This window comes from Theropithecus gelada, chromosome 10, assembly GCF_003255815.1.
Source record: "Theropithecus gelada isolate Dixy chromosome 10, Tgel_1.0, whole genome shotgun sequence".
Classification (NCBI taxonomy): Eukaryota; Metazoa; Chordata; class Mammalia; order Primates; family Cercopithecidae; genus Theropithecus; species Theropithecus gelada.
The window spans coordinates 32,303,047-32,319,946 of NC_037678.1; the positions used below are offsets into that span (position 1 = coordinate 32,303,047).

A 16,900-nucleotide genomic window follows, 5' to 3' on the forward strand; every position below is an offset into this window, starting at 1 on the left:
TCCCCCTCCAACGCCCCAGAACTTGGCGAATGCTGGTAGTCTGGGCCTTCCGCCAGGACAGGCAAACGGGAAGTGGTCGGCACACTGTGGCGGGCCCTGAAGCTGCTTCCTTCCACAAGAGCAGGTCCACAGGCCGCTGTCCTGGCTCCCAAGTCCCAGGCCTGCTGTTCGTTGAGCATCCCTTGTGTGTGGCATGCCCAGCCCTGCCCCGCACGGGCCTGTGCACTTGCTATGGAGGCTCAGAGAGTTGCGGTGTCCCCTAGGTGGAGAGCCGAGGGCTGGCGTGGGGCACTTGCTGCCCGGAGCCCTTCTTCCTGCCCATGCCTTTGTGACTCCAGGTGGCAGAGCCTGTGTGCTCCCTACATGCCTCCATGCTCAGGAACCACTTTCCCTGGTCAGTAGTTCCATGTGGGTCTGACTTAGCCTCAGGAGAATGGATCCGTGGCCGTGATGCCAGCAGAACTCGGCACTCAGCAGCTGTGTGGAGGTGGGGTACCAGGGGTACCATGCCCTGAGCAGATGCATGGGCTCCTGTGGTTGGGGCGTGGGGTCTTGGGCTCCTCAGAGCCTGTGCAACTCTCCCGGCTCCAAAGGCTGCAGAGTGAGCGTCAGCCTCCTGGACCTAGCCTGAGGATACAGGCAGTGGCAAGGAGAGTGTACCACAGGTCAGGCAAAAGGTGGTGCCAGGGCCAAGGCTGGAGGGTGGGGGACATCAGAGGTCAGCGAGCAGCCCTGCTGGTAGGTACAGATGAGGAAGCCAAGGCCTGGAAAGGAAAGAGGCTTGTCACGGCCACAGCTATCCCTGGGTGAGGCCTGCCCTCCGCCTGGCCTGTGGTAGTGCTGGCAGTGGCCCCAGCATGGGTGTCCAGTTCTGTAGGTCCTTACACAGAAAGTCCAGAGGAACTTTTTGCCTACAAACAGTCTCTGAAATTATGAACCGAGTGTCTTAGGAAAGTTGCCAAAGACCATGGTGAGGAAGAATGGGAATGGAATGTGAACGTGGACAGGGGGCCCTTGAAGCCTACTAGGGGTGGGGAAGGTGGGTCCCACCTGGTGGGCAGCACTTGGGGAGGAAGACACCACACCTGGCTCTTTCTCTGCATCTGTTCATCTCGAAGGGCCAGGGCTCCATGCCCAGCATCTGGCCTGGGAGGGCATCTCACAGACCACAAAGAGATCCTCTTCACTTTGCAAAAAAGGCACTTCAAGTTCTAGAAGACTTACTGTGGTATTGAGGATTGGAATATTTTCAGCTGGGGAGCATTTTTAACTATTTTCTTTTTTAAAATTAATTTATTTTGTAGAGATGGGGTCTTGCTATGTTGCCCAGTCTGGTTTCAAACTTCTGGCCTCAAGCAGTCCTCCCTCCTCAGCCTCCAGAGTAGCTGGGACTATAGGCATGAGCCACTATGCCTAGCTCAACTGTCCCTTAACTATTTTAATTGTACACTTAACACATGAAAGTAGGAAAATGTGGTCTTTGGCGCTTTTTTTGGAAGCCTAAATCACCCTGGGGCCACCTGTCCAGAAACGCTCAGAGATGAGCTGTGGTGGGGGGCCTGATGGAGAGGTTGGTGATGTGGGGATGCGGCTCAGCCCTGCAGTTGTCCCCATGGGCAGCCTTTTGTGTGCCCATGCCATGGGGCATTCGGCAAGGCAGGAAGGCCTTTTAGATGTTGTGCTTCCCAGGCTGGTGGACCCCGAGGTGAGCTGGGAACATATCCATGATGCTGGACAAGAGCTGGGGCCTCCATGACCCTGCCTGCCAGGTGCCCAAGGGGCTGGGTCCTGCAAGCCCCTGACCTGGCCACAGTGGGCTACTATGCACATCGCTAGCCTCCAGAAACAGGGCTGTGAGATCCCCAGGCAGTGTCGGGGGAGGACACCCTATGGCTGTAGTCTGACATTCTCTCCCCTTGGTCTGCAGCACAGCAAAGGGAGACGTCATTTGCTACTATGGGAACCGAGGGGAGCCTGATCCCATCGTTTTGACGCCAGGTGAGCCTGCCCTGGCAGCCTGATGGGGTGGGGGGCTGTTCCTATGCAGAGGTTACCCCTGTGCTTTTTAGAGACCAGGCCCTTGTCATATTACTCTCCTGGGATGACTTTGTGGCCGTTTAAGTGCCTTATGGTCTGTAGGGACCTTGCCCTGCACCTGGACACTTCAGAGAGCCCTGGCTCCCTGCTCGCCCCCCACCATGGGCCTTTCCTGCTGAGCGAGATATGCCCCTGTTCTGGGCTTCCCACCGCAGCCCTGTAGCCCAGCCGGCCACCCCCAGCCTCGCTTCCTGTGCCGTCCCAGTGTGCCCTGTGCCTGTCCCTTCTCAGACCCTCTGGGGCCGTCACCACCCGGGTTCTTGCCTGGTCTGCTCCCTGACGCACATGTACACACTCCACTCCAGCCCCACACAGACGCACACCTCCTGTACCCAGTCCCCAGTCGGATCCCCGGTCCCCATCCTCAGGGCCTCAAGCCCCCCTGCACCAGGTCACACTCCACAGCTGCGTTCTTCCTGCCCTGGCTCTGCACCACTGCCCAGCCTGTGCCTCCTGCTGCATGTCCTTCCTTTCCCCCTTCCTTGGGTGCTGCAATTTCCTGGAAGCTTCCTTTGCCAGTGCCCCAACCTGGACAGAATGTGTCACGTTGCCCCCTCTGCAGCCATGTTCTGGGAGGGAGGTCTGCATCTTGTCCCAGGTCTGGTGCCAGGACAAAGCAACACTCCTGGGAAACGGCATTTGCCCTGGGTGCACAAAACTGTAGGGACCGGAGCCCAGGTTCCGGGGCCAGCTGGCTCGCTCACTTCCATGCTCGCTGCTTGCAGAGACTCCTTGCTGGTGGCATCATGGAGCTGTGCCTCAAACGCCCACTTTGGTCCCTCTATTCAAGCTGCTGGCTCACACAGGGCGTTTCAGCACCTGAGGAGTGTGTCAGTGCCCTTGGTGCCACCTACACCCCTCTGTGAGGGGGCTCCCTCACACCCCTGGCTCCTCTGAAGCTCCGTGCCCACGTCACACAGACTTCCTTTGGCATTTGGCATAAATCACCAAGTGAGATTGCAGGTCACAGGTGCACACCTTCCCACTGGGTATACATGGTGGAACTGAAGCCCCAAGCATTCCTGGAGGGGCCCAAGGTAGATGGTAAGCAGTCCCCAGGACAGCTGAGTGGCCCCACTCCTCCTGCATCTTGGGGGGCTGGTGGTGCTGATGGGCTCATCATGAGTCCTATGGTCCTTGCCTGGCCCACACTGGAGCTAGCTTCCATCCACAGATGCGCCCAGCACCCCATTTGCTAGGGTAGTGCCCAGGCCCGAACCCCTGGGCTAGTTGGGATCTCCAGAGGAGGCATCTGCCTGGAAGGTGGCTTCCAGTGTCTCCCACCCATTGGCCCCACGCATACCAGCTGATGCCCTCTCCTCCACCTGGGGCTCGTTCTTCCGGCCACCCTCTGTGACCCTGGTCTTCCCCTCCCTACCTTGAATACAACTGTGGGCAGTCCACCTGAGCTCCCAAGAGCTGGGCAGTGGCACAGACACAGACACTACCAGCGAGGCAGGGATGTGGCCCCAGAAGGTCCTGAGCTTGCAAAGGATTGTTCTGACTGTCTCAGCCAGCTCTTGCTGTTCCACCTGCCCCAGGACCTCCCTGTCAGTTCAGGGTCCGTGGGGTTGGAATGTGTAGCAGGGTGGGTCTGTGGCAGTGGAGTTGGGCCACGCTGAGCCTGTGACTGCCCAGGAGAGAACTGGAAACTAAAAGGTGCAAAACCAGAGACCCCCTACCACCCCCTCATTCTGAACATTGGCCCAGAGGCCTCTGGGGCAGTCGCTCTAACCATCCACGTGACACCCACGGTTCTCAAAGGCTGAGACCTCCATGGCCAGAGATGCTTATTTTCTGCTCAGTTGTTATTTTGGGGAACTTATTTCTGTCTACATTCTGCCTCATCCCTGAGCCTGCCCCACCTGGTCCACGTTGCCTTTATTTTTTTGATAACAGCTTTATTGAGATATGACTGACTAGCAGCACAGTTCATGCATTTAAAGTGTATCATTCAGTAGGTTTCAGTTCATTCACAGAGTTGAGTAACCATCATCACTACCTAATTCCAGGACCTTTTCTTGATCCCCAAAGAAAGCCATACCCATCAGCAGCCACTCCTCAGTTCCTGCTTCTTCAGCCCCTGCAACCTTTAATCTGCATTCTATCTGTGGATTTGCCTATTCTGGACACTTTGTATAAAGGGAATCCTATAATACGTAGTTTAGGGGACTTTTTTCACTTAGTGTTGTCTAAAAACCCACCAGCGGCCGGGCGCGGTGGCTCACACCTGTAATCCCAGCACTTTGGGAGGCTGAGGCAGGCGGATCACGAGGTCAGGAGATCAAGACCATCCTGGCTAACACGGTGAAACCCCGTCTCTACTAAAAATACAAAAAATTAGCTGGGCATGGTGGCAGGCGCCTGTAACCCCAGCTACTCGGGAGGCTGAGGCAGGAGAATGGCGTGAACCCAGGAGGCGGAGCTTGCAAGTGAGCCGAGATCGCGCCACTGCACTCCAGCCTGGGAGATACAGTGAGACTCCGTCTCAAAAAAAAACCAAAAACCAAAAAAACCAAAAAAACCTCACCAGCATGGCTAAATAGTAGAAAGGAGAGTTTTATTCGCCGTATCAGTTTACAGACTTGGAAGAGAGAGTCTCTAGCATGGACTGAGGTGCTCTCTTTAAAGAGGAGAAGGGCAGTTTGAGTTTTATGTCTCCTGAGGTCCATATCACACAATAGAGTCATACATATTCAATAGGTTTGGGGAAAATCCATACATATTTATGAGGGGACCCGAGAACATATGCAATAGATAAACATATATGTAACATACATCCCATGTTCACTTTGGGGTGGGGTTTTAGCATTAAAATGGGGTAAAATCTGGCTCTTTCCATCAGAAGGTGAGCTCTAGGACACGGAGTGCAGCCTCTATGAACTGCTGAAACCAGCTTACGGTCTGTAGTTGCTTATCAGAAAAGAGTGTTTGAAGGCTGATTCTGTGTCCAATCGGGGTTGTAGTAGTCTGGGCTGTAAGTCAGAGTTAAGAGGGTCTTGATAATGTGTGATAATGAGTTAAGATAATGTGTGTGATCGCTGCTATTGTGAGGGAGTTTATCAAGAGTGTGTTTTTTCTTGTAGCCATAGGAATTTAAGGAGTTGCCAAGCCAGCTGCCCTGAACCCTCAAGCCAGTTGGTACTTTTTGTTTCTTCCCTTCATCCCTTAATGGACACTTGCATTGTTTCCACCTTTCACCTGTTATAAACAGTGCTGCTCACAGTGTGACCTCACAGCGTTTGTGTGGTCGTATGTTTTTATGGCTCTTGTGTGAATACCTAGGAATGGAGTTGTTAAGTTGTATAGTAACCCTGTTTAACCTTTTGAGGAATATCCAAACTGTTTCTCAAAGCTGCTGCAGCCTTATACATTCCCACCAGCAATGAATGCGGGTTGCAGCTTCTCTGAATCCTCACCAACACTTGCTATTTTCTGTGTTTTTGGTGATAGCCATGATAGTGGGTGTGAAGTAGTGTGGACTTGTGGTTTAGTTTGCATTTCTCTGATGGCTATGATGTTGAACAGCTATTCTCATGCTCGCTGGCCGTTTGTATGTCTTCTTTGGAGAAATGGTTATTCAAATTGGGTTGTCTTTTTGAGTTATAGGAGTGCCTTATACATTCATTCTAGTTACAAGTCTCTTATTTAAAGCACAAAGCTTTAAATTTTTAAGTCCTGTGTCTCTTTCTTTTTTTTTCTGTTGCTCATCATTTTGGTTTCTTTTCTAAGAAACCATTGCCTAATCTAAGGTCATGAAGCTTTCCTCCGATACTTTCTTCTTAGAGTTTTATAGTTTTTGCTCTTTCACTTGGGTCTTTAGTTTGATTTAAGTTAACTTTTTTTTTTTTTTTTTTTTGAGACAGGGTCTGGCTCTGTCACCCAGGCTGGAGTGCAGTGGTGCAGTCATGACTCACTACACCCTCAACCTCCTGGCCTTAAGAGATCCTCCCTCCCTGGTCGGGCGCGGTGGCTCATGCTTGTAATCCCAGCACTTTGGGAGACTAAGGCGGGCAGATCACAAGGTCAGGAGATCGAGACCATCCTGGCTAACATGGTGAAACCCTGTCTTTACTAAAAAATAGAAAAAAGTAGCTGGGCATGGTGGTGGGTGCCTGTAGTCCCAGCTACTCCAGAAGCTGAGGCAGGAGAATGGCGTGAACCCAGGAGGCGGAGCTTGCAGTAAACCGAGATCGTGCCACTGCACTCCAGCCTGGGCAACAGAGCAACACTCCGTCTCAAAAATAAAAAATAAAAAAGAGATCCTCCCTCCCAAGTAGCTGAGACTGCAGATGTATGCCACCATGTCCAGCTAACTTGTAATGTTTTGTAGAGATAAGGTCTCACTATTTTGCCCAGGCTGGTCTTGAACTCCTGGGCTCCAGTGATCCTCCTGCCCCAGCCTCCCGATGTGCTGGGATTATAGGAGTGAGCCACCTCTCTCGACCTGAGTTATCTTTTGTGTATGATGTGAGGTAGAGTCCAGAGTCCAGCTCCATTCTTTGCCCACGACTATGCAGTTGAATGGTCTTCCATGTCGTTCATGATGGCAAAAGCACTGTGACACCTGGGGCTGGAGGCTTGGCTCTGGGGGCCCTGGCAGAGCCAGGGCTGTCTCCCTGAGAAATGCCTTGGCCAAGATATTCTCCTGGAAGTCTGACAGGGAAAGGGGTGGTGTCTTGGTCTCCCTGGTGCATCATTTGGGGTGCATGGCTCCCATCAAGCCCACCCCTGCTGCTCTGGCTTCTAGAGAAGAGCCTCTGAGGTGAGGTGCTTCTCCACCTCAAGTCCCTCCCCTTCGCTTTTTGTGTCATGAGAAACCCTTTTCCTGTTGGCCTTGCCTTCTGCCAACACTCTGGGAGCTTGTTCTGAGAAGCCACAGTTCAGAGTCTGTGCACTGAGCCCCCTGGCTCTCCTAGCCAGGGGCCTGGCTGGTATGCAGAGGTGGGCCATGCTCTGCTGAGGCCTAGCCTGCACCTGTGCCCACTGTGTGGCACTGTTGGGGGTTCCCCAGATAGGGACATGATTATGGTGGGTGCCTCCTGGCCTCTGATGGCTAATTCTCCCGCTCTTGAACTTCTCAGGTGGCCCCCCAACCTGGCGTGAGATGGAGAGGTTCCCTCTTGGCTGCCCCCTTTGCCTGTGAGATTTCAGGTTGCTCATTTCTTATTCATCCATCCATGCTGCTGGGCATCTGTGCCTTGTGGTCTTCTGTGGGTGCCCCTTTCCGCCTACTGCTGAGTTCTCTACTCTTTGCCAAGCCGTGAGGTCAGGAATGAGCATAGGGAAGGTGCTGGAGCATGGAGTGGCTTGGCCTCAGTCTGGCCTGATTTCATTGTCCCCAGCTGTACCCCGTGTTAGGTGGGTGGCAGGTGGCAATTTGCCCTGACATGGCACAGCAAGGCCTCTGCATGGCCAGCCGATTACTCCCCACAGGCACCTACGGGCTGAGCAACGCGCTGCTGGAGACGCCCTGGAGGAAGCTGTGCTTTGGGAAGCAGCTCTTCCTGGAGGCTGTGGAACGGAGCCAGGCACTGCCCAAGGACGTGCTCATTTCCGACCTCCTGGATGTGCTCAACAATGAAGAGGCGTGAGTGGGCGGGTCCTGCTGGGGTGAGCCCTGGTGTCTCCCAACCAGGGCAGAGGGAAAGGCAGGCCCTGCCGCCCTGGGAGGCCCGTGGAGGTGGCCAGGCTGGGTCCCCAGCTGCAAGGAAGCTGATGGACATGCTGTCCTCCCTGCCTGTCCCCTCGAGCCAGCTGAGGTTTCCAACACCAGGGACATTTGATGACAGGAGATGGGCCCAGGCCCAGGCCCAGGGGAGGCTCAGTGTGCCCAGAGGCTTGATGCAGCCACATGGGGCCCAGAGCAGATGGATGCTCCCCTCTGCATGCTGAGGGCTAGCGGGAAGTTCCAGAAGATTCTAGACACTCAGCAAACCCAGGCGGAAGAGACAAATCATGGAAATGAGTGGCCAGGGTCAGCACTCTCAGGGTTGATGGGGCTTCCCGCATGCGGTCTGTCCCCAGCGACCCTGGGCTGAGTGCTGGGCAGGGACTTGCAGTTCCGGGAACTGCCTGGGTGTAGGTGCCCCCACCCACTTCCTTGCCTGTAGGCCTCAAGGCCCCTCAGGTGCCAGGCACCGGGGTCTTGGTTGCCCCAGCCAGGGGTCCTGGTGCTTGCCGTGCCGGCCTTTCTCCCACTGAGCAAGATGCCCCACCCATCCCTCGTTCCCCACCCAGGTCAGACCACTGCCCTGCCCAGGTGACCCAGCATCCACTCCCACCTTGTCCAGCTTGCCCCCTTCAGAGAAGCCCCCATGGACTGTCTCCCACTCCTCCCCCTGGGGCCCCTTTCTGCCCCCTGTCTACCCTCCCTCTCCTCTGGGCCGCTGATCTCTGTGGCCTCATCCTTCAGCCTCAGCATCACTGCCTCATTGGAAGAGCCCCACCTGGGCGTGCCCAGCTGTAAGTCCACACTTACAGCGTGCCATCTGGGACAGGCCGAGGACCGGCCCTGGCTGCCCTCACTGATGGCTGGAGCCCCAGTGCTAGCTACAATGGCTGGTTTGAGTGGACTTCTGTCACAGGGGCAGATGCCCACAGGGCACCTCTTGGGGCAGGCAGGGAGCTTGTGTGTGCCATCTGGGGCCAAAGCTCTACGATTGAGTCATAAGTTAAGGGTAGATGGAGATTTTCCGCCTTGAGCAGAAACGTGTAGGAAACAGGCCTGTTGTGGTGGCGCATGCCTGTGATCTCAGCACTTTGGGAAGCCGAGGTGGGTGCATCACCTGAGGTCAGGAGGTCAAGACCAACCTGGCCAACATGGTGAAACTCTGTCTCTACTAAAAATACAAAATTAGATAGGCTTGGTGGTGCACACCTGTAATCCCAGCTGACGACTGGAGCCCTGATGCTAGCTACAATGTCTGGCTTGAGTGGACTTCTGTCAGGAGAATCGCTTGAACTCGGAAGGTGGAAGTTGCAGTGAGCCAAGATCGAGCCATTGCACTCTAGTCTGGGTGACAAGAGTGAAACTCTGCCTCAAAAAAAGAAAAGAAGAGAAAAGAGAAGAGAAGAGAAAAAAGAAAAGAAGAAAAGAAACAAGCCTTGGCCGGGCGCGGTGGCTCAAGCCTGTAATCCTAGCACTTTGGGAGGCCGAGATGGGCGGATCACGAGGTCAGGAGATCGAGACCATCCTGGCTAACACGGTGAAACTCCGTCTCTACTAAAAAATACAAAAAAAACTAGCCGGGTGAGGTGGCAGGCGCCTGTAGTCCCAGCTACTGCAGAGGCTAAGGCAGGAGAATCGCCTAAACCCGGGAGGCAGAGCTTACAGTGAGCTGAGATCCGGCCACTGCACTCCAGCCTGGGCGACAGAGCGAGACTCCGTCTCAAAAAAAAAAAAAAAAAGAAATAAGTCTTGCAGTTCCCCGGCCACTCCCCAGAGCCAGTTAGGCCACCAGGTGGGATGGGGCTAGACCGAGCTATGGGCAGGCCACAGAGGGACTAATGGCCACCGCTTCCCTCCATCCTGCAGGCAGCTGCCAGACCCGGCCATCGAGGACCAGGGCGGGGAGTACGTGCAGCCCGTGCTGAGCAAGTACGCAGCTGTGTGTGTGCGCTGCCCTGGCTACGGCACCAGGTATTGCAGCCCGGTGGGTGCGCCACCTCCTATCCCATGTCCCACCTTCCACACTAGAGGGCCGGCAAAGAAGCCAAGTGCCCCCATGTTCCATAGCGAGGGCCAGGCTCCTTCCTCGCCTGAGTGGATTCCAGAGCTTCTGCCCTGTCCAGATGCAGCTACAGGGTGAGCAGATACCACAGGCTCCCAGGGCCCCATAGGCTGGGCTTTAGGAGCCAGTACATAGCCACACGGGGCCAGGATGGCCTCAGGGCTGCCTGCACATTGGTGGATCCCTGTGGGCAAACGCCCCAGCACCATGGTGGCACTAGGCCTGCGGGCTGTACCCTTGGGTGGCAGCTGCTGGCCAGCGTTCCCGCCTGGGGCTGGCCAGCCCATTGGCAAGTGCACAGTGCCATTTCTTTCAGCCCCTCCTCTATCATAGACTCATATTCCTGTGTATGAGGGAAAGGCAGGTGCCAAGTCCTCTCTTTGATGGCATGGCCACTGGGTCCCACCCCACGGGGAACACTGAGTGTGTGTCTGCCCTGGGAACCACCCTGTGCCAGGGCTGCTGGGGAATCCGGTGCCACCCTCTGTCTGCAAAGCCCACAGCAGAGAGGGTTGGAGGAGAGGAGAGTGCGCTGAATGTTTGCTTCAGGTGGGCTGGCATGGCCTGGGCATTCGGAGAGAGGGCACAGGAGGGGAGTCTTCCAGAGGAGGCCTGGGCCCCAAGTGGTCAACAGCTTGACCTCTTGGAAGAACCAAGCGTGGCTGTGTCTGGGAACCTGGGCCTCCGAGGGGGAAGCGTGTGGTCAGCCCACAGGCTTCTGTGTGCCGTGGCTCATGCTACACAGGGAGAGCAGGGCAAGGTGGGGTGGTTCCTAGTGAAGGTGGCAGGACTCACTTAGCGTGGGCCTGCGGAGCCAACCAGAAGCTCACATGCCACTGACGGCCCCTCATCATCCCCAAGGCTGAGGCTGCTGTTCTTCGGTGACTTGGCACAGCCTCCAGGCATGGGGGTCCTGCCTCTACCTGCCTGCATTCTTGCCCTAGCTGTAGCTGTGACAGGCAGGGTAGGGCTGAGGGACACCAGGTGAACGAGGGACCCTGCTCTCTTTCAGAACCAACACCATCATCCTGGTAGATGCAGACGGCCACGTGACCTTCACTGAGCGTAGCATGATGGACAAGGACCTCTCCCGCTGGGAGACCAGAACCTACGAGTTCACACTACAGAACTAACACCACCTCTGGGCGTGGCCAGTGGGCTCCTGGGGGGCCCTGCCTTGAGGGGCACTGTGGACAGGAAACCTTCCTTGGCCATACTGCATTGCACTGCCCGTGGCTTGGCCAGCATCCCCTGGATCAGGACCGTGTGGTTTGCGTGTTACCTGTCTGTGTCCCCATGCCCAGCTCAGGGTCTGCCTTTACGCCAGTGGGGAGCAGCAGAGTCTGACACCAGGTCTAGGACTGGCCCAGGTACACCATGAACATGTGGATACACCGGAGCCCATCTTGCACATGTACACAGGCACACACACGGCACACCCATACACTCCTGCACGTGCACAAGCACACACACGCAAGGCATATACATGGACACCGACACAGGCACATGCACATGTACATGCATAGGTGTACTACACATGTGCACACATGCACAGTTGCACAGACATGCACACACACGATGCTGGACAAGGCAGAAAGGCAACTGTCACCTCTCATGTGCTTCTGGCCAGTGGGCCTTCGTTCTAGTCCGATGACAGGAGTAGGCTTGTATTTAAAAGCGGCCCCTCCTCTCCTGTGGCCACAGAGCACAAGGCATGCTTGAATTCTTGACAAGCAGACCTGCTCCTGCAGAGGAGACAGCCACATTTGGAACTGGGCACAAAGAAGACCTGAGAAAAACCCACTCTCTTTTTTTTGAGATGGAGTCTTGCTCTGTTGCCCAGGCTGGAGTGCAGTGGCACGATCTCAGCTCACTGCAACCTCCACCTCCCAGGTTCAAGCGATTCTCCTGCCTCAGCCTCCTGAGTAGCTGGGATTACAGGCATGTGCCACCACGCCCAGCTAAGTTTTGTATTTTTAGTAGAGACAGGGTTTCACCAGGTTGGTCAGGCTGGTCTTGAACTCCTGACATGGTGATCCACCTGCCTCGGCCTCCCAAAGTGCTGGGATTACAGGCGTGAGCCACCGCACCTGGCCGAAAAACCCACTCTCATAACAGAAGTGCAGACTCATTGCCAGATTCAGTGCCCTTGAGTGTGCCAGGGTGCTTTGTGTTTGGGACAATCCTGTGTGTGCCAGGAGGCTCCGTGTGCACCAGGGGCTCTCAGATTCCCGCTTACCCAGCTGGAGGCCATGGCCCTGGCAGCCCCATCTCAGCCAGCCCTGCTCTCTCCCTCCTCCCACCAGGTGAGGCAATCTTCATAGGAACCTGTACCCGAATGTGAGCTGCTGATAATAAAACTTGAGGCTTTGGTGAGCGCATTTCGAGGCCTTTCCCTTGTGTGCAGGGTGCCAGTGGGAGCTGTTGCGTCTCCCATGCAGCCAGACACCCTGGACAAGGCCCTTCCCACCTCCCCTTTTCCTCACGGCTTCTTCAGCCCCACTTGTGGATGCCTGTGGGTCAGCCCATCTGTCCTTGGGCAGGGGCCGCCGCGAGAGACCCCATGCGTGTGGGATGTGGTAGATGCCGGTTATGGGGCCAGTCACCCATACAGGTCTATCGGGTCGCCGTGGAGGCCTCACTGGAGGGGGAGGCAGGCTGGCCTGGACTTCTGTTGGATGGTGGGGGCCAGGGGATGGTAAGAGGGGCAGGAGAGCAGGTCTGCATCTGTCTCAGCCCCAGGAGCTCCTGGTTTGGGGCCAGCTCTAAGGAGCTTACATACCTGGACCTGGCCGACTATAAGGGGGTCCCGGATAGCCAATGCTGAGATGCAGACTTTTTAAAGCCTCTGGGCTTCCTGGCCTGATTGTGACATGATGCAAGTTCACCTAGGGAGGAGCAGGGACCTCCCCGTCCCTTCCCCTTCCTGCCCAGACCACTCTGCTGGGCTTGGAGCCCTCCATGGCTCACTTTGAACTCAGAATTTCTGAGTTTCCCAGCTGCGACCCAGGCTACACCCCCAGGCCTGAGGAGAAACTGAGGCCCCAAGTCCCATACGTGTCCTCTGAGTCAGGACAACAGGCTCCTGGCTGGGGGCACTGCCCTTGCTGCCAACACATTCACCTGCCCCAGTGGTCACTGTGTCCTGTGCTGGCGACCAACGCCAGCACCCAACCTAGATGGCGTCCTGCCCTCATGAAGAGCCCCCTGGATGTTCACCTCTGCCCAGTTCACCAGGAAGAGCAGTCTCTGCTCTTGCATGGGTCCCTCTGCCCCCACCCTGCCCAGGGCTCCCCAGTAGCCTGAGCCCCTAAGGAAGCACAGCCCTCAATGGTGATTCTATTGGTGTTATGAGTGGTGTCCCCCAAAAAGATATATCAGTGTCCTGACCCACAGTACCTCAGAATGTGACTGCATTTGGAGATAGGGTTTTTCTGGGGATAACCAAGGTGGAATGAGGTCGTTAGTGTAGGCCCTGATCAAACACGACGGCTATCCTTATAAAAAGGGGAAGACTTAGGCTGGGTACAGTGGCTCATGCCTATAATCCCAGCACTTTGGGAGGCTGAGGCAAGAGGATTGCTTGAGCTCAAGAGTTTGAGACCAGCCTGGGGCAACATGTCGAAACGCTGTCTCTACCAAAAAAAAAATACAAAAATTAGCTGGCCATGGTGACTCACACCTGTAGTGCGAGGCTGAGGTGGGAGAATCGCTTGAACCCAGGAGGCAGAGGTTGCAGTGAACCAAGATTGCACTACTGCACTCTGCCTGGGCAACAGAGAGACACTCTGTCTCAAAAAAAAAACAAAAAAGGAAGATTTGGGCTGGGCGCAGTGGCTCACATTGTAATCCCAGCCCTTTGGGAGGCCAAAGCTGGAGGACTGTTGAGCCCAGATTAGCTTGGGAAACATAGCAAGACCCCATCTCTACAGAAAAATTAAAATTAGCGTGGCATGGTGGTGCACACCTGTAGTCCCAGCTACTTGGGAGGCTGAGGTAGGAGGATCACTTGAGCTCAGGAGGTGGAGGCTGCAGTGAGCCGTGATTGCACCACTGCGCTTCAGCCTGGATGATGGAGAAAAACCCTGTCTCTTAAAAAAAGGAAAAAGAAAGATTTGGACATGGACAGATACGCACACAGGGAGAACACCGTGTAAAGACTGGAATTCTGCGCCACAAGCCAAGGCATCACCAGAAGCTGGGAGAGGGGCCTGCTTCAGAGCCTTTCCTGGAGCCTTCAGAGGGAGGAGGCCTGCCGTCACTCTGATCACGGACTTCCAGCCTCCAGAGCTGTGTGACTATAATAAATGTCTGTTATTTTAAGTGGCTCAATTTGTGATGCCTTTTTTTTTTTTTTTTTTTTTTTTTTTGAGACAGGGTCTCACTCCATTGCCCAGACTGGAGTGCAGTGGCAAGATCACAGCTCACTGCAGCCTCCACCTCCTGGGCTCAGGCAATCTTCCCACCTAGTCTCCTGAGTAGATAGGACTACAGGTGCATACAACCACATCCAGCTAATTTTTTGTATATTTTGTAGAGAAGGAGTTTTACCATGTTGCCCAAACTGGTCCCAAAATCCTGGGCTCACATGATCCTCCCACCTTGGCCTCCCATAGTGCTGGGATTACAGGTGTGAGCTACCGAGCCCAGACTGTGGTGGTTTTTTTTTTTTTTTTTTTTGAGACAGAGTCTCACTCTGTCACCCAGTCTGGAGTATGGTGGCGCAATCTGGGCTCACTGCAACCTCCACCTCCCAGGTTCGAGCGATTCTCCTGCCACAGGCTCCGAGTAGCTGGGACTACAGGTGCGCCCGCCACCACATCCAGCTAATTTTTTGTATTTTTAGTAGAAACGGGGTTTCACCATGTTAGCCAGGATGGTCTCGATCTCCTGACCTTGTGATCCGCCCACCTCAGCCTCCCAAAGTGCTGGAATTACAGGCATGAGCCACCGCACCCAGCCGACTGTGTTGCTTTTTTAAGGCAGCCTTAACAGACTAACACAGTTGTGATCTTCACTTTACAGATGAAGAAACTGCAGCTTGGGGAGACACCATAATGGCCCCCCAGTTCCCAGCCAGGTGGAGAGGCAGACCCATGGGCCAGGACAGAATAGGATGAGCACAAGGTGGCACCTCTGAGGGTGCCTGCCCCACAGATCCATGGTCCTCCCATGCTGGTGTCCCCACAATGTCTGGCACTGTTCTCCACTTCACCTTACTTGCCCAGGCCTACCCCATACCCTCAACTCACAGCTACACACTCTGCACAGCTCCTGCCCCAGGGTCTTTGTGCTCACAATTCCCCTGCAGATATCCAAACCACACTGCTCCCCCAATTCCTGCAGGTCTTTACTGAAGTCTCGGGCAGGCAACTCATTTAAAGTTTCAGTCTAGCCCAGCACGGTGGCACAGGCCTGTAATCCCAGCTACTTGGGAGGCTGAGGTGGGAGAATCGCTTGAGCCCAGGAGTTTGAGGCTGTAGTAAGCCATGATTGCACGACTGCACTCCAGCCTGGGCGATACAGCGAGCCCCATCTTGAAAGAAAGAAAAAAGAAATAAAAAAGGAGGCTGGGCGCAGTGACTCACACCTGTAATCTCAACACTTTGAGAGGCCAAGGCGGGTGGATCACTTGAGTTCGAAACCAGCCTGACCAACATGGTGAAACCCCATCTCTACCAAATATACAAAAATTAGCTGGACATGGTGGCGGGTGCCTGTAATTCCAACTATTCGGGAGGCTAAGGCAGGAGAATCGCTTGAACGTGGGAGGGGGAGGTTGCAGTGAGCTGAGATTGCACCACTGCACTCCAGCCTGGGTGACACAGGTAAACTGCATCTCAAAGGAAAAAAAAAAAAAAAAAAAAAAAAAAAGGAAGGAAAGAGGAAGGGAAGGAGGGAGGAGGAAGGAAGGAAGGAAGGAACTCTCTTTTTCTCTATGGCAATGAGCACGCACCATCTGGCGTGTTTTGTGCTAGGATTGTTTCTTGCCTGTCTCTCCATCAGAATGGGAGCTTCAGAAAGGCAGGGACCTTTCTTCTCTTGCCCCACCACCGTACTCTGATGCCCAGGCCAGGTAGACATTTGAGCCAAGAATGACAGTGCTGATGCTTCCCAAGCCCCCATCTATTTGGGCCAACCTCTTGATGCAAGGCCCTTGTGCTAGTAGAGGGTATAGGGGCCCAAGGCCAATGCCTTCTAGAAGAGCTTTGGACGTGACAGCAGCAACGGCTGGGCCTGGACAATGGCCTTCCTGGCACTGCCTAGCCAGTCCTCTGTGCTTGTCGCCAGATGCACCTGATCCCTGAGTCCCCAGCATGGATCCCTTTCTCCCAGGCAGATGGGGAACTCACCTCCTTCTCAGATGCCACTTCCCAACATAAGCTGCTTCTGCCCTCTGGCCCCAAGATGGCCAAGTTGAGCTGTGTAGACATAGAGTCTGGAGGCATGGGGCTGGCCAACATGGAGGCAATTCTATGAACAGACATGGCCAGGCCAGGAATGCGGCATGGCCTCAGGTCTCATCCTGGAAGACCTGGGTTCCTGATCTGCCTGCAGACTTCTTGAGACCATGTCTTGTTCTCATGTGCCAGCAGATGCCTGGCTCATGGGTGAGCTGGGCTTAGGTGGAAACAGGAGCCCAGAGGGGAAAGGATCCTCCTCCAGCTTGGGGTGGAGTCCCAGCTTCCAGTCATCAATCTTTGCAGCCCTGGGGCTGGACCTGGATAAGGTTCCATGGTAAGGATCCTTCTCCATCACCCAGTCAGTCCCAGGCTGTGTGGCAAACTGGCTGGGGTGGACAGGTCTGAGGTCTCAAGTCTGACAGGGGCCCGTGGAGCCTCCAGCTCACCAACCAAGTGTGAGAGGTTGCTGTGGTTGAATGGCCATGTGCTGGACTCTGACTGGCCCAGCCACAGGAAGGCCGGCATCCCCTAGCTGAGTCCTGGACCCAGACCCTCCAGGGCATGGAGGCCATTGTGAGGGATCTGGTGCTGAGGTGGCTGGGGAGGCCTGTGCAGGCCTACAGCTTTGTCATCTGCAACATTCCTCTCCCCACTTCCTTTAAACTT

At 55.1% G+C, this 16,900-nt stretch overlaps 1 protein-coding gene across 5 annotated transcripts in view; it reads left to right on the forward strand.

The window, feature by feature from the left end:
• The window catches only part of TANGO2 (transport and golgi organization 2 homolog), a 52,031-nt gene extending 39,820 nt beyond the window's left edge, over positions 1 to 12,211 (forward strand). For 2 of the 5 annotated variants that reach the window (XM_025400106.1, XM_025400105.1), the window contains 4 exons: positions 1,928 to 1,998; positions 7,534 to 7,687; positions 9,635 to 9,739; positions 10,843 to 12,211. In XM_025400106.1, the coding sequence (XP_025255891.1) occupies positions 1,928 to 1,998; positions 7,534 to 7,687; positions 9,635 to 9,739; positions 10,843 to 10,963 (451 nt within the window). In that variant the 3' untranslated portion in view covers positions 10,964 to 12,211. The remainder of the gene's footprint in view (positions 1 to 1,927; positions 1,999 to 7,533; positions 7,688 to 9,634; positions 9,740 to 10,842) is intronic. The other 3 variants (XM_025400108.1, XM_025400107.1, XM_025400109.1) reach the window with 2 other exon arrangements.
• The last annotated feature ends 4,689 nt before the right edge of the window (positions 12,212 to 16,900 follow it).